Here is a 16201-nt window from a genome sequence, read left to right on the forward strand (position 1 = left end):
AGAAATTAACATATTCAAATACACGCCTTTGCGCCCAAATGGCCGCGCCTAAACGTCTTCGCCCAAACGTCCTGCTCCGAGATTTTTACAAAAGGGTTCCGGAAATAGAAATCTTCTTCACGCAAAGAGAAGCTTAAAAAAGGAAAAAAATAATAATAATAAAGTATGTTAGTAATTACTAATGTATTTTCATTATTTAGTTATTCATTTAGTAAGTAGAAATGGTGATGTTTGTAGTTAATAATAGTCCTTATAAGTGTTAGACGTGACGGTGATATGATAACAACATGCAAAAATCTCCAGTTTCAAATTTGTGTCCGAAATTATACAAATGCCGCTGGTTTCGAGGCTTGCCTTCAGTTCAATCTGGTAACCCTATTTGTAAGTAATAAGAAACTATAATTGCAATTATTCTACAAGCAGAAGTTCATACCCATTCATATCTGACTACACATCATACTCTATACTTATAAAATATACAATGAAAAAATAAAATAAAATAAAATAAATGATGGTTTCAATGAACAATCGTTTATTTCATTTAAATAGAATACATTTTACCTCATTATTTTTAATTTACCACCTTCTCGTAACTGTTTCAGAGTTAAATTCTTTTCCTTATGGTTCTTCTTTCTTTTCTTCCCTTTTGTCTGATCAGCCATTCTGTCTCGAACATTAATACACCGACCACGAAAAGAAGTGCGATGAAGAGTCAGAGCTTTCTGTGTTAAAAAGATAAAACAATATATGATCTAATGAAAATGTATTTGATGTTCAGAAATATGTAAAATTCAATCTCAAGCATGAAAAAATAAAGTAATAAATAAAACAAAAATCTGCTAAGGCAAGAAAGGATACACGGTTGCTCAATATATATATATATTCAGAATAAGCGCAAAATACTGTACGTATATACATCATGTATTAGTATCAGTCCTTCCGGCTGGTCTAATAACTAGTTTACGCACCCTTGTCGTACATGCCACGGGTTCTTTAGTTCCCGATAGGAGAGCACTGAACACTTAATTTGGTTCGAATTTCACCTTTAACAGATGCTTTACTCTGGGGCCAGCAACGTTCACTGGCTTATTGAATAATACGTAAAGTGCGCATAACATATATGCACATGGCTCCCAGAAATAGACTAAGTCTGCATAAAATATATGCTCATGGCGTTAACTGTATGTTCACATCTCATAAACAAGAACTCTATGTAACATTAAGAGCCAACAATACCTCAAAAATACTATGCAATATTAGGAACTAACACTGCTTCGACAAACCAACAAACAACACTCTATGCAATATTGAGAGCCAACAATACTTCAACAAATAACAACACTCTTTGTAATATTAAGAACCAACAATATTATCTAATGTTGAAAGTGAACAATATTATATAGAAATATTGTTCGGTACAAAAGAGATTTTGATTCTACAATTGAAGAAAATCTTTTTAAAAATGATCACTCTTTAAAATAATTTATTTTATTTATTTATTTATTTTGTTCTTAATTTCTTAAAATGAATTGTTTATTCCAACAGCAATATAAAAATATTCATTTTAATTCTACGTGAACCAGGGAGAATTTAAATAGTGCATCAGAGAATAAGGTCATATTTAGTTTGTTTTCGTATTTCAAAATAATTAGAACATTCATCAACAAACTATTACATTCTTTGTATGTACTATTCTTAATATTACTTGTCCAACGCAATTCCGAACAAACTTTCCAAATCATACTTTATATCTACAGATTTTAAAAACTCTCTCTCTGTCTATCGCCATATTGTGTAAAAAAATAATCTATATATTAAAATGCTAGATTTATATGTTTGTCTCCAAAGAAAACTTTATAAGTTTGTCTCCAATATTTTCGACCATGAGATCTCGAAAACCACGAATGCTAGAAACGTGCCGTTTTCACTGGTCGATTCCAAATTTTGTGTAGATGATCCAGTTCTAACTGAATATTTTAAAAATGTGACCGTTATTTCTTCATTACATTTTTTTAGGGGTATACTAGAAGTGTTGAAATTTTAATAAAGTAAAGCATCATATCCTATGAGTTATACATTCCAATACCACTTTGTTGTATACAGGGGTTGCATGTCTCTCAGGCGTTTATTTCATAGCTAAATGATAATGAAAAACGAAGGATAACATTTTCCCCAGTCTACGATGAATCTTTATTGTTTGAGTGTTTTGCTTAATGAACACCATATATCACTTATATTATAATTAATTGTGTATGTAATGTATCTGCTTATTACATACTGCATATAAGAAGAAAGAAAACACTGATCATACATGAATTAGAAACTCCACCAGGAAATAGGCTCAAATCTTGGAAACGGTGCGAGATATTGAAAAAATATTCCCTTTATTCCCGATTTTTATCAAGATGTCTTTCAGTTGTGTCTGTAAGGGGACATGTGCAGATGTTGTGAGGAATGACAAGGAGATTCTTGCATGATGCGCTGTGTAGAGAGCACAGGTTCAGCTAGTCAAAAGTTAAAATTTCATAATCTCTTCTGTGTATTTTCAAAGTTCAAATACATGTAGTTGGATTTCGAACGATAAAGTGAACTTGGATAATTTGACGGAAGGACTAAAGAAGATTGGTATAGAATAATGCCATGGAAGTATTAAATGACTTGAGTTGATTTTGAGTTTAACATCCCTTTTAGCAGCGAAGCTATATGTGACGGAACCTACTGATTAACGTGGAATCCGAACCACATGAGCTCCCGCCGGGAATTGAACCTGGGTCTCTCACACCAAAGGCGCGTTCGCTAACCGCTTAGCCACGAAGGAGCTCTACGGAAGTATTAAAGGCTCGTAAAAAATGTATACATGAACCAATACGTAAGTGTTGGCACAGAAGACATGACAGAGAAAAATGTAATTGGAACAGCAATTTGTTTAGCATAATGTAATTAATTAAAATTTGTTTAGAACAACAAGTGAAAACAATGTTTTGGGAGAAAGTAGAAAGGTTAAATGTTTTAGCTCTGCAAATAATATATCGCAGTTTTCGGTGAGAAATGTGAATTAAAAATTAACATGATACTAGAAAACTTAAGCAAGAGCTGTAAAGAGTACGTAGTAGAACTAAATGATGATAACAAAAGCAATGGTAATTTGGAAGAAGTTAACCGTGATATATATATATATATATATATATATATATATATATATAACAAATGGAAATAAATTGAACACGCGACCACTTTTATTATTAGTGAAGATGCCGAAGTAAATAAATATAAACAGGGACAGGAATAGGAAAAGAAGCAGTTCAGAAGAAAGAAAAGCTAAAAAAAAAAGTATTTTGGAAGGTTCTTTCTGAAGGAAATATACTTACATAATACATAAAGTACAAGTTAACATATATTTACTGTATCCTTCCTCAAAAGACTATTTATCAATAAGAACTAAATAACCAGATTGTGAATTCACGGTAATTTATTAATGCTGACATGGAATCACATGAACAACTAGCTTTGTATATGAAAAATAAATGACAATCTATTCAAGTTAAGAATTTGAGAACAATGAAAATTTATTGTCTCATTATATTGTTACCTTATAAGCTGTTTCATCAGCAACTTCTATAAATGCAAATCCTTGTGGCTTCCTGGTATCCTTGTGGACAGGTAATTTTACGGACTTCAAATTCCCTACTATCTCAAAATGCTTCGTTATTTCTTCCACAGTCGCACTGAAATAACAGAGACTCAACTTAATAAATTCGTACAAGAAGCAAATGGAAGAACATAACTAACAACATAACTGATCAGTGAGCCAATAGTAAGCAAGTACCTAATTGGTATTTCTATGATTAGACAAAATTATGAGATTTTTGTTGTACTCTTTCTTAAATTATTCCAAGTATATAAATGAATGGTTTCTTTTACTGAGTGATTACTGTTGCACTTTAGTTTCTTTTCTTCTTCCATATTGATAAATTTTGAAAGGCTTTGTCTTTGTGCTGTATCCTTATGGATTATCATTACTATTTTTTGAAAGCATGGTTAAAAACTCTTTTCAAGCGAAATGATTGCATTTTGGTGGTAATATTATTGTTATTACAGTAGAGTCCCTAAAACTCGGTACTCGATAACTCGGCAGTCCGGATAACTCAGCACTCGATAACTCGGTAGTCCGGATAACTCAGCACTCGATAACTGGGCAGTCCGGATAACTCAGCACTCGATAACTCGGCAGTCCGGATAACTCAGCACTTGATAACTGGGCAGTCCGGATAACTCAGCACTCGATAACTCGGCAGTCCGGATAACTCAACACTCGATAACTCGGCAGTCCGGATAACTCAACACTTGATAACTCGGCAGTCCGGATAACTCGGTACTCGATAACTCGGCAGTCCGGATAACTCAGCACTCGATAACTCGGTAGTCCGGATAACTCAGCACTTGATAACTAGGCAGTCAGGATAACTCAGCACTCGATAACTCGGCAGTCCGGATAACTCAGCACTCTATAACTCGGCAGTCCGGATAACTCAGCCACACCCTGGCAGGGCGAAAAAAACAGCGCGTAGACCTGTTCAAGGTCATTGCCAGGTATTTTTCTGAAGTCTATCTTATCAGGTAAATTACTGTACAGTGTGTATTCATTAATCTTCATTTTCATGTGTAGTAAAGGCTCTATGCCTTCATAAAGTAGGTCTACCTACTTTTCCTTTATTTATAAGGATAACTGGGCAGTTTATTCTCTGTTGTATTGTTTAAGCAACCAATACATATAAGTACAGTACTGTATTTTCTGAGAAAACACTATTTTTTTTCTAACCTCATTCCCGGTAATCCGGCATTTTCACAAACTCGGTCACCCTTCGGTCTACATTAGGCCGAGTTTTCGGAACTCTAATGTAGTTATTATTTTGTTGATACATTGAATAAAGATATAAATTGTCAGATTTTCCCTCAAAACCATCGCGCCATATCTTAGAAAAGTATTTCCTCACTATTACTCAATAACTCTTTGGCACAAGCCACACATCACAGTATTAATTACATCATAATCTTATAATTACTTAATGAAACAATAGGATGCAAGTTAAATAATAAGGTGCGCTGCAAAATGATACGACCATCGGTGTTATTCCACGTAACAAAGATTACAATTTTCTGGTATGCGCTGGATAAAGAAACTGACTATGTAATTCTATGCTAACTAGAAGAAAAAAAAAACTGAAAAGCCGGATTTTGCTGTTGCAAAATCACACGATTACTATGTGATAGGAGGCGTTACTTTCCACTGGTAAAGGCTGGTAACACTATAAACCCTTTCAAGATGGTCACGTAAGCACAGCACTGGGTATGTAAGGTGTTTTTCGTATGCAGAACTGACAAGTAGGAAACTGGATCGGAGGTGCGCTCTATCAGCGTATGAAAAGGAGCAAATTATCGCTTATAATACTGAAAAAATGTCGGCCAGAGCTATAGGTAGGTAACTTGGGCGCACCGCATGTCTGGTGCATAATTATTTGAATCTGGGACAAATTATAGTGTAAAGAAGTCGACTGGAAGACCACGGAAACTAACACTGAACAAAGTAAGAAATGTAGTTCGTACGTTTGGTGGTGACAGCACAAGCCTAGGACACATGTCACGTGGTTAAACCATTAGTGTTCACAAATTAACTCTGTGCACGTTATACAGCAGTGCAACGTGTTACAACACAAGAAGGTTCAGCCTCGGCTCACAGCCAATCACAAGACAAGAGAATATGCTGGACGAAAGAGCATGTGAACTAGAAGGGAGAATGGTGGCCAGCTATAACGAAATGAAATTTAATTTGGATGTGCCAAATGGGTGGCATATTACTGACATGATTTGAGAAATGATAACAGATCTTTTCCAAACGGCAGTGCGGTGGGGTGGGTTTGATGCACATGATTGAAACATACTTGGCTATCCTTTCTTTTATCGTGTCAAGACCACTGACTATCAAACTGTGCTAGAAGATAACCTACTTTCTTTCGCTAGTGTGATCAGTGGACCTTTGTGGATGTTTCAGCCGGATAATGCTATTATTAATGTAGCTAATTCCACAAAGAATGATTTCAACGCAACACCGTGCATAGCGAATTGGCCTGCAATCTCGTCGGACCTCAATTCAATGGAAAATACTTGGGGTGTGTTGTGTTAGCTAGTGTATGCTGGAGATAGATTTGAAAGATGTCATTATTGCTGCATGGGATGAAATTGACATTTTCATCTCACAGAAATTAATGAATACCACATTTGATAGAGTTTTTGAAAAATGGTTTATACACAGGATATTACGTACAGTGCTTGCACCATTTTGCAACAGTGCATTTGTTCATATATCCATTGTTTCTTGTATTATTTCATATCATTAATGGAATTATTCTATTCTAACTCATTTTAGCTATTCTTCCATATAATAAATGTAGTAATTACTTCATTTGCTGCGACTTGTTGTCAGTGTTACACTACAAATCCCATCGTTTTTATTTTCCTCTTTTTACATTCGCTTTTAGTACCTATACAAGCAATGGCCGTATCATCTTGCAACGCACCTTAAAAAGAAAAGACCCAACACTCAGTCACTTAAATCACCCGACTAAAAACAAACCGCAAACAGTTTCAGAGATAAATTCTCACCATCATGGGTGCATTTTCTAAACACCTACTTTGCTACCACCAAAGAAGGTGGGTAAAGATCGGCCAGTTCTTGCCTATGATAGTTATAAAAAGTAAAAATGTTCATAAAAGTCAGTATGTCATGTGACTACGAATAAATAAATAAAATCTTTCAGTTTAATGTCCCACGATTACGCCCGTAACGCTAAGGGAGATGAAATATGACTATGAAGTTCAAGCATCAAACAATATATCTCTGTAAGATGCTTCTGAAAAATATGTAGCAAGTCACATAAAGTAGACTGCAAACAAAGCATAATTGTTGGTTGATACTCTTGTCAGTTTAGGCATTTTTTCGAACTTGCAACAATAATCTTAGGAACCACACTACACAAATGTTTCATGATAAGCTTATTAACCTTAGTATTCACCAAAACAAGAAGGATATTGGTGCATGAAGCGCTTCATACTAAAATTATTGTTGCAGGTTCGAAGAAACGTATAAGCTTGCAGAATATCAACATCTTTGTTCTCTAGGTTCTTTATGTGACTTGCAACAGTGTTTCACATGCATCTTACATAAATGTAACATTTAATGCTCGAACTTCATATTCATACGATATATTGGGTTTTATGAACACTTTTACTTTTAATAACTACCATAGGCGGAATTTTTTTTTTTTTTTTTTTTTTTTTTTTTTTTTTTTTTTTTTTTTTTTTTTTTTACCCTCCACCTTACTGACGAATCTTATTTTGCCTTACTTTATAACCTAGTTTACTCGGATGCATTAGGGGAATGTAGGACTTGTATTGCCATCATCATTTTCTGTCCTTTCTGAGAAAACATTCGTGCTGAGTTGGAGATGTTCATTCTTTTATAGTTTCAAAATCAATGAAAAGATTATTTCTCGGGGTGGGTATCTTTCTCTCATACAAAATTGCTTCTCTTCTGCTGACGTCGGCATACTGTCTTTCTCAAAAAGTAAGAACGAAGGACATTCGTGAGAGCAACATATACACGGCCATAGAGGACAAATAGTACTGACACATACTCGTACTGTCAAAGTCATTAATTGGATTCTATTCGAGTCTCGTGACAGCCAGTTTTCTTGAGTCCAGGAAGGCAACTATCATCATAGAGGTCTGCTGCTCCGTCTCTACCTTACTACTCATTCACAAATAACCTTCAAGTTGAGAATACATGAATGCGTCTTCTATAATGAAGCTCATAGTTCTAACATAATTTTTTCAACTAATCACTAACTAACCAATTAACTCTATGGCTATGTAACCCGAAAGTTCAATGCCGTATTCACAAAAGCTCTCCACAGACTTCTTTCATTAGTCAAATGGATCTAGTTTCTAAGGGTACACGGAAAGAAGGGGCTAATCGACATTTTACATTTTTTCCAGAAGAAGCAATTTAAAATGTTGATTGGTCCCTTCTTTCCTTGTATGGCTTTTTTCTCGTGTAAGTTTCTCTGCAACGAGTTACTTTTTTCACAATATTCGTAGTGCATTTAGAAGTACAAACTAGCGCAAACAAGTGGTGTCCATATCGGCTTTTTCGTAAAAGTTTCGATGAGCCTCTTTTTTCCGTGTACCCTTCCTTTGTATCCGTACTTCTGCGAGATCCATCTTAACTGCCCCCCCCCCCCCCCCATCTGCATCTTCCTAATCTTCTAAAGGTCTTTATCCAATTGGGTTTCCAGTCAAAATTTTGAAAGCGTTCATACTTTCTTCCATTCTGGCTACATGACTTGCCCACCTGAGCCTCCTAGACTTGATAACCCTAACAATGTTTGGTAAACGGTATGCAATTCCTTATTATAAAGTTTCCACTATTCCCAATTTCCGTCCCTCTTGGATCCAGATATTCGCCTCAGGATTCTATTATCAAATACTTTAATTTGCGTTCTTTCCACAAAGTTAGAGACCATGTTTCGTGACCACACAACACAACAGGCATAATTACCGTTCTATATAGTTTGAGCTTCAAATTCTTCGATAGAAGTCGCGAAAACAAACGATGCTGCACTGAACAATAACACAAATTTTCTGTTTTCAGTCGATATTTAATTTGTTCGTGGTTATGGTTTCAGTCTGTTTATTTTGATCCTAGATATTTGAAAATATCAACTTTGTCGAAAGTGTTCTTTGATATTTTAACGTATCCATAATTTGCAGTATTACCATCACGGAGAATTTTCATCTATTTATCTTTCCTTGCATTTACTTCTGAACTCATATCACTGCAGGTGTTTAATAAAATCCCTGAATTTCTGTTTATTGTTCTCGTATCATCCTCTATCAGAGTTACATCATCTGCACACGCCACAACCTGCTAAATGCCGTTCAGTCCTAGGCCCTGGATGCTATCTTTGATTTTCTTTATAGGGTACTCCAGGTCAAAATTGATTAATAATGGCGATAATGCATCTAACTGTTTCCTGTTCATTTTTGACGTGAAAATTAGTGGAACAAGTATGAGTATTTTCCTTCTCAGACTTTACTTTGGAATTCATTTAAACACATGTTAACTAATCGCCTTTTACCTTTGTAAACTCACATTTATAAGTCTCTACCATACTCATTATAACCTACATTTCTTTTCTATTATGCCACATGATGGATAACACTTTTTAATTAAGTTACATAAGTTTAAAATTCGAACTATTTAAGCTCCTAAATATGTAATATTTTAAACTATATAACACTATCATATTGTGATGGGGCATAGTTTACGCTTTCGTATATTAGAATTGTAACTCAGTGTAATATTGGATAAGCTATTATATACTTTCAATCGAGATCAAACTATGAAACTGTTAAAGATAGTACTATAGCCAATAATGGGTCTTTATGATTGGGATCACCAGGAATAGCGTTTATTGAAGTCCTATCAACAAAGATTTATGTATACAATGTACATATATGTAGGTTTCGATTTATTATTATTATTATTATTATTATCATTTAAATAAAATTTGTTTCAAGTCGCGGTGACGGATTTTTTTTTATTACACTCAGATTCTTAAGAATATTTAATTTTATTACTTAGATTACATGGTTTATATTGATTTATTTTTGTAATCTAAATCAAAATTATGCTACGTTGATTAAGACAAATCAATAGCTCAAAACCCCTCCCCGTTATGATACGCATTTACAAAAGTGACATGATACAATTACGGTTCGAGCCAAGTGTTATGTTCAAAGATACATTTCAAACGGTTTAACGGTTGTCTCGCGATGATGAGACAGACAGACAACTTTGATTTGAATGTGAAGGAAAGAAAAAATATATAAAATTTCCCCCTTCTCCCCTTAGAAGCAAAATTTTTGAAGGCAGTGGGAGACGTTGCAAATTATTTTTAATGTTGACCTTATATACTAAATTTTGTCTTCCTACATTGAAAGGCTCATGAGACACACTATTTTTAAGCATTAATATTAAATCCCTCCCCTCCTCTCCCTCCTTAGGATATAAATGGATTGAAGTTTTATCCTGAAGTCTCCTGTACCATATGAAATGACTAAATGAATTACATTGTCACAGAATCATGGGCCATTCACTTTAACCTAAAAAATTAGATATTTTGTTTAAACTTGCTTTATTAAGATCCTACCATCACACAGTACGGATTAAGAAGATAGTTTTAGACTAACATTCGATCAGCTCAGAAATACTGCATTTTATTTGTTTTAAGCAAAATATATGTGATTTAAATCATTGATTAAAAAAATCATCCGTTTCAAATCACTTTGATTTACATCGATTAACTCTGCTCAGAACCATTATACTGAACATGATAGGTGGTGGAAAAGCGATTTTATAGCGTAGGGCAGGTGGGTACAATTCTCTACCATATGGATTAAACGAGCTTCTGTAAAAGTACTTTCCTTGCCTATGTCTTGCGAATATTGGCAGCAGCCAGCGAAAATTCGACGTTTAACATATTTGCTTGAACTTAACTACAGGAAACGGAAGTTGAGATTATACGGAGTAAACTAAAAGCTTCATATTCATCGCATATATACCAAGAATCAAGCTGTATTTTCGAGAAACACGATTTTCATCCTCATCCTTAGCTTACTTATGTTTGAAAAAGGCCAAAAACGTAAAAGCATGTGATAAGGTGAAAAGGCGCCACTTCACGTCAGAAAATACACATGAACACCACTGTAACTATGAAACTTTCACTGCTTACTGGTTTTATTTTCTTCTTTGTTCGCAACTGATGAAAGCATGAAATAAAAAAAAAGTCACTCCAAATTGGGCTAATTTTACCTCTGTCAAGGTTCGGTGAAGAGTTTAATTTATGAATGTAAAAAAAAAAAAAAAAAAAAAAACCCTTGATTTTGCATTCAGTTGTAGTTCTTGCTTTTTCCATTAAACGTCCATCATCAATATTATGATCATTTTCTCTAATATGTAATGAAGTCCAGATAACTGTTGAGGACTGAGAGTCCTAGTAGCACGAACATCAGTTATTCTGGTATAAATATTTCCTCTTGATTTGACCTATATACCTATAAATTTTCACACTGGCAAGAGACATTGTAAATCGCACTAAATTGTTTAGAATAGAAAAAGTAAGATTTGAAGTTAATTGGGTATTCTCCAATTAATTCTGGAGGAACTTCTGAAGTACTAGTATTATATTTTTGAAATACTTTTTTTATTTTTGGATAAACATGCGCAACCAAAGGAATACCAATCCATTTGACCTTGATTGGTTGTTAAGCGCACGGCTTGTAAATATTTTTCTTAAAAATGTTTGTACCACTTTGATAGGAAAGTCTTTTGAAACCATTCTCCTGTCCTATTTTTATGAGGTATTATGTTTCCTGATTACAATTCTCGAAAAGGTTTGAGAGTATAAAAGCTCTCTTTTCTAAAACAAAATAAAATAAATAGATAAATAAAAATTAAAAAAAAAAAAAAAAAAAAAACCTCCACATATTCATTTTCTGAAGGCAAGAATTACTGGATTGGAGATGATTGTAAGCTAATATATCATCGGCTGAATAATACTTAATATAATACTATAAGTCAATAACATATAATGACTGAGACATTAGCAGTTAAAAAAAAATCATAATCGAGAGACAAATTCATTCGGTTCTATTGTGCGCAAATAAGCGAACATTTCTACCGTGTATCAGTTTTCTTGGATATAACAATACGTTTACTGATTTACCTACAAATGTGTCTTGATGGATTTCTCGGATAATAATCTGTAACCTCCATATCCTGTACTACAAAATTTTGAGATATGAGAGGTATTTAGAGAAAAAGTTTTCTATCCATTGATGACGACGAAAGATCCAGTAGAAACTGCATGGAATCAAATCCATCTAGGCGCTCTTCTAGGTAAGTCAGCAGTTACTTAAAGAACATAAGGAACAGTTATTTAATTTTTCATTCACTTGCATGTTCTCTGAAAACAGATAAACCGCATACACACATGAAATATTTTGAAACTAGTCGGTTTTTCTTCTTCCAGCAGTAAAGATTTTGACCTTTCTTACTATTTCTTGTATATCTGATTACTGTTTCAATAGGTGTCTACGTCCTCCGTCAAATCTACGCAAAAATTTTAAAAGTTCAATGAAAAATGATACTACAAAACGGCTGAATCAAAAGAATTGTAAGTAGTTTGTTTTCTAAATGTAAAAAATGGTGAGTTATTAGGTACAACTAAGACTAGGGAAAATAATGTTTAAACGTGAATTAATCAGACATTGCAAAACTACGCTTAGAAATTGTAATTATCATTCTACTTATAGGTTTCTGTAATTCCTGAATCTTTAAAGTTCCAAGCTTTTGACTCTCCCCTGGTCTTGATCACGGAGGTTAAAAACAGGAAGAAAAAGAATAGAAAAAATGAAATGAAATCTTTAAGTTTAACGTCCCACGCTTATGCCGGTTAGGCTAAAGGAGACGGTGATAATGAGAAATGAGTAAAATGGTGGAATGATGAAAGTGGGAGGAAACGAGAGAACCCCGAGAAAACCCACGAGCACGGTGTTTGTCCACCACAAAGTCCACACGGCGCGAGCTGGGATCGAACCAGGGAACCCAAGCGCCGGAGGTGAACGCTCTACCACTGAGCCACCGCGCCTCCTGAGAAAAAGAACAGAAACATCAAGGAATAAAAATGACTTACCAAGGGAAAGAACTGTGTGCAAACACGTTGTCAAGTGCGTCAGCGATCTGCACATGATGTTAAAGCAAATATGGCAGAGTCAGTTTGTATGCCTCTTCTGTATTTTGTTGGAAGGTTGCCAATTCATGTTATTTTTATTGTCATGTCAATGCTGTGAAAATTTTGTGATAACTCAGCCATACCTTGTCTAGATTTATTTATTTATTCTTTTTTAATGAATAAATAAATTTTAAAAAGCCAGTCTCTCTATTTCATTTCTAGCTTCAAATAAAATTTTTGAATCTTCTACCATGTGTTGCGTTTCTTTTGAAAGTTTCAGAGAAACCTGACACCGGATTTTCCGCTTTCGAATCCCTAATGTGTTCCTTTACTTGGACTTTTAAATTTCTTTTCGTTTTGCCAATATAACTCCCTTGGCAACTGCATTTTATTTCGTAAATACCCGATTTTTCATTGAGATCCGTGTAGTAACTCTTAAATTGGGTGATGTTCTTTTCTGAAGTTTTAGGTGGTTTTAAAGGTGTACGAAAACCGTATTATGTATAGATTCTATTTAATGCAGTTGTCAATCTGAGGAAAATAGGCAATCCATTTTTTTATCCTTTATGTCGGTTTCAGGTTTATCGGAGCTTAAATTCCTTTTAACCAGATTATACCAATTACTTAATAATGAAGCTGGGTACCCATTCAGACTACCCAGTTTCATCAGGTATTCAATTTCTGTCTGTAAATATGTTTTTAAGGAACTAAGACGTATGGCTCGCAAAAGGAAATTCTTCCAAATATTTGCTTTGATACCTGCTGAATGTGCAGATTTATGATGAATGTACTGTGTACCTGCTGTTGGCTTGTGATGGACACTGGTAATGAATTTGTTATTATGCTTTCTTGTATAAAGACCTAGGTACGTAAGACTACCATCCTTTTCTTCCTCAATCGTGAATCTCAAATTGTTATGAATATTATTTAATTCTTTTAATAAGTAATCCAGTTGTGAATCGTCATTGTACAGGAAAAATACATCGTCAACATATCTATAATATCGTATTGTACCAAGTTTCCGTTCTTTCAAAATTCTACTTTCAACCATACGAAGTACTAGATTAGCTAACAATGGTGATAAGGGGTTTCCCACAACCAAACCTCCAACTTGATAATAGATATTACCTCCAAATAAGAATCTATTGTACTTAAGGCAACATTCAAGAAGATTAAGAATTTCATTCATTTCTGGAGTACTAAGGTTTTTACTGTACAAGATATTAGTAACTGATTCAAAAACTAATTGCAAAGGAATGGACAGATACATGACTACAACATCAATTGATGTTATTTGCATTAACTAAATTACATATTGGTTGTTTTACCTCAAAACTATTTTTTACGCAAACCCTTAAAACAATTCACAAGCCATTTGGCCAATTTACACTTGGGATGGCGCTGACCTCATATAATAGGCCTAACAGGAACTTCTGCCTTATTTATTTTTGAAAAATAATGTTCATATATATATAATAGGTAATCCGGGATCAGATATTTTAAGAGCTGTTCTTGTTGAATCATCTAATATTAGAGATCTGGTAATTGTCTTGGTATGAGCTATGACTTTTTGCAAGGGATTAGACTCCAATCTAGCAAAAGCACTTCCTTGCACTTTGTCAAAGATTTTTTCCCTGTACTTATCTTTTGGGATAACGACGTATTTATTATCTTTATACACCTTAATACACCAGTTGTTATGTTCTGATAGCCAAAATTAAATCTAGACAAGGGATGGCTGACTGACGAATGGAAGATGGTTATCATAAAATTTTCACAGCATTGGCATGACAATAAAAAGAATATGAATCGGCAACCTCCCAACAAAATACAGAAAAGGCATACAAACTGACTCCGCCATATTTTAGTTTGCTTTAACATCATCTGCAGACCGCTGACGCACTTAACAACGTGTTTGCACACAGCTCTTCCTCTTGATAAGTTCGTTCCTTCTTAAGCCTTGATGTTTCTGTTTTTCTCTTCCTGTTTTTAACCTCCGTGACCAAGACTCCAGGGGAGAGTCGAAAGCTTGGAACTTTAAAGATTCAGGAATTGCAGAAACCTGTAAGTAGAGTGAATTAGTCAATTGCATCGAAAAACTCTAAATATATTTTATAGACTCAGTTACGTCAATTCTTTCAGGTTATAATTTTTTGCGTAGTACGTTTGACACAATATATACACATCTAAGGAATCTTAATCTATTTATACGAAAGTGACTGAGAGTTTATACGAGGGGGGTCCAAAAATAAGTTTCCTCTCTCGTTTTCCCCAGGAAAGGGAACAGCAATGGGGGAAACTAGGTAGTGGTTGCACGCGTATCACCATCGATGAAGTAGCGGAGGACTGTTCCGGCTTTGAAGAAGACTCTCAACGGCATACGCTTTGGAAGCAATGCTGAAGTCACAAAAGCTGTTCGACGCTTCTTCCGTATGCAAAGCCCTGAATTTTTACTGGAAGGGTTTTTGAAGCTTATAGACCGGTATGGCAAATGTCTCAATGTACGTGGTACTTGTGGAAAAGGTACGTCTGATCTTGAATGCCACATGTTATTTTTGATCTTGCATCCCCACCTTGGCTTCAGGCGCCTGGGGAAACTTTTTTCGGACTCCCCTCAGGCCGGTAGCCAGCCCAAAAATGTAGGGGGGGCCCGGCTGAAGTTAGAGGGGGGCGATCCAACCATTTATAGTTTATCACCATATTATAGTGCATTTACAAGCCTACCGTGAAAATTTTAGGGGGGACAGCGAAAATTTAGGCCCCCCCCTAGACCCCCCTGGATACGGGCCTGACTCCCCTTATGTTACCTCATCACACAATAACTACTAAACCAATTAAAATAATACTTGGTATCATCATCAATCTTAGGTCTCCCAAGGATCTTATAACATTGACACCTATAGGAAAAGGAGATGAGCGATGAATGGGAAGTGGTGAATGTAAAATTAATCGAAAACAATCGATACAAGTGCCCAATTCACAGTTGCTAAGGTTGCCGAGATGAATAGTGGCACACCCGATGTCCTTTAAGTGCAAGTTTAGTGTCCATAAGCATAAGGGGTGACATTATGGATTTTTATATTTCAAGCAAATGTGTATCCCTCAGGAAAGGGGCTCAAATATTTTTCATAAACCAATTTTACCGGTGTGAGAAAGGGGCATTTCAGATAGTAATAGAATACGTAAGAAATAGAAACACGTAAACAAGAAATAAAAAAACAACCTTTAGTGCTAGAAGAAAAACCTAATAGTTTTTTTTTTTTTTTTTTAAATTATCACAATGTTTATGCTCTATATCTGTCTTCAGGGAAATGGAAGTGAATGTTAAAATGTAAGTCAGTAAATATTTA

General features: G+C 34.8%; 1 protein-coding gene across 1 annotated transcript in view; it reads right to left on the reverse strand.

Moving 5' to 3' along the window:
• Window positions 1–515: 515 nt before the first annotated feature.
• LOC145668210 (uncharacterized) overlaps window positions 516–16201 on the reverse strand; it is a 42252-nt gene continuing 26566 nt past the window's right edge. The window contains exons 3-4 of the mRNA XM_081735857.1: window positions 3590–3725; window positions 516–722 (exon numbers count right to left, since the gene is read on the reverse strand). Of these exons, the coding sequence (XP_081591983.1) occupies window positions 558–722; window positions 3590–3725 (301 nt within the window). The 3' untranslated portion in view covers window positions 516–557. The remainder of the gene's footprint in view (window positions 723–3589; window positions 3726–16201) is intronic.

This window comes from Thermobia domestica, chromosome 13 (genome assembly GCF_964235325.1).
Source record: "Thermobia domestica chromosome 13, izTheDome1.hap1.1, whole genome shotgun sequence".
In the NCBI taxonomy this organism is placed as follows: Eukaryota; Metazoa; Arthropoda; class Insecta; order Zygentoma; family Lepismatidae; genus Thermobia; species Thermobia domestica.